This window comes from Lactuca serriola, chromosome 4 (genome assembly GCF_051521515.1).
Source record: "Lactuca serriola cultivar US96UC23 chromosome 4, Lser_US96UC23_V15, whole genome shotgun sequence".
In the NCBI taxonomy this organism is placed as follows: Eukaryota; Viridiplantae; Streptophyta; class Magnoliopsida; order Asterales; family Asteraceae; genus Lactuca; species Lactuca serriola.
Genome location: NC_136411.1, coordinates 255,914,773 through 255,916,615, shown reverse-complemented (window position 1 = coordinate 255,916,615; position 1,843 = coordinate 255,914,773). Strand labels below are relative to the sequence as shown.

Here is a 1,843-nt window from a genome sequence, read left to right as displayed (position 1 = left end):
AGATGATCATCTTTTGTGTAAGAAACTATTTTCTTAATTTGAAAAAAAAAAATTGAAATACCCTTAACAAAAAGAACATTTAATCCAAATATTATATGTTTTGGGATATGGTAAAATGGAGAAAAAAAAATGGTTGTTTGAAAATTATAAATGGAAAGCAAATAGAGTCCGAAGGATAATGCAAGACATGTATGTATCCAAACGGCTGGCAGTGGGCACATACAAACAAAACAGATGGACCAAACCCAGAAACCATGCCACTGGCTAATTTGACCATCTATATCCCCATTAAATACAAAAAAAGGACATAATAGTAATTTCACATACCGCATTCATTTCTTAACTTGTCCTCTTGCGTAGCGATCAAAAGCAGGTGGATGCCCATACCCCTCAAAGCCTCAAAACTCAAACCCTCCTACTTTTCTCTCTGCCATCGGTGAATCAAATTCATCTCTGTAATTCGCTTTCTGATTTAGTATCTATGAAGAGATCAATCTCGTTTGCGGAAGATCAGGTCAACGGAGGTGATGATGTTGATGGTGGCAAGATGAAGAAGAAGATCCGTGAAGATCTGGTGCCAGATACAGAAAAGGGAACGGGGGAGACGGTGGAGTCGCCACCGGAGACGCCGGATACGGCGGCGGGTGTTTTGCTGGACGAGAATTTGCTATATGAAGTTCTGAAGCATGTGGACGCGCGGACGTTAGGTGCGGCGGGATGCGTGAACAAGCAGTGGCATCGTACAGCTCAAGATGAGCGGTTATGGGAGCTGATCTGTACAAAGCACTGGGCGAATATCGGATGCGGTAACAACCAGCTTCGTTCGGTGGTTCTTGCCCTCGGTGGCTTCCGGCGACTCCACTCTCATTACTTATGGCCTTTATCCAAGCCTTCCACCTCTGCCGCTACCTCATCGTCGTCTTCCACCGTCGCTGCTGCCGCATCCTCTTCGGCTTGGCCGTGTCTACCACCTCCTCGTACAATTGTTCCGTCGAAGCCTACCACCACCGCTGCGAAAACCCGTTGGGGGAAAGACGAGGTTCAGCTTTCTCTATCTCTTCTCTCGATTCGTTACTATGAGAAGATGAATTTCAATAACCGAAAATGAAATCCAGCGAATTGTAACAAAAAAAACCCAATCGCTGATTTTTTTTTTTTTTTTTTTTTTTTTTTTTTTTTAAGTTTGCAGTTTGATTTGAGTTTGTTGTTTGTTTGTAATTTTCTGTAGTATGAAGTAGTAGATCTGGTTCTACTCTATCCCTAACTAAAAACAACTAATCCTTGAGCTCCAATGTATCGTGGATTTCTTTCTTTCTTTGTTTCTATTATCAATGAAGTATGTGTAAATTGAGAGACAATTGATTGATTTTTAGCCTTTTTAGCATCTGAATCAACTGTTAATCCTTAATTTATAACAAATCAAACTAACCATTTTCATATGTTCTTCGATTTGATTCCAATTATGTCAAAAGTCGATGATCTTTTCATCGTTTATTTCTTGAGGGTTGCCGATTTGGGAAAAGGGGATGATGGTGAATGTCGCGGGAGGGGTGTTTGGGTACGAGGATAGGTAAAAACGGGTAAAACTAAACTCACCGACGTTTAGTCAGTTGATGCGCTGTGGCCTGTGGGTAAGTAAAGTACAAATAGACGACGACAATGCTTGAGAGAGGAGGAATTGTCCTTTTGTGGTGTGACCTTTTTATTTTCATTTTTTTGTAGTGTTATGGTTTTAAATTAGTAAATTATTGTTTATTAATATATTTTAAGAAATAGCTCTTTACTAAAATGACAAAAGTAAAAGTCAGATACGAAGAAATATCTATCCATGTTTTCAGTTTTT

At 39.8% G+C, this 1,843-nt stretch overlaps 1 protein-coding gene across 1 annotated transcript; it reads left to right on the top strand.

Annotated features, from left to right (window-relative positions):
* The first annotated feature begins 356 nt into the window (after window positions 1–356).
* Window positions 357–1,358, top strand: LOC145096940 (F-box protein GID2-like). The gene has a single exon (XM_079034330.1). The coding sequence runs from the start codon at window positions 482–484 to the stop codon at window positions 1,106–1,108; it is 627 nt and encodes a 208-aa protein (XP_078890456.1). The 5' UTR covers window positions 357–481; the 3' UTR covers window positions 1,109–1,358.
* Window positions 1,359–1,843: the final 485 nt, after the last annotated feature.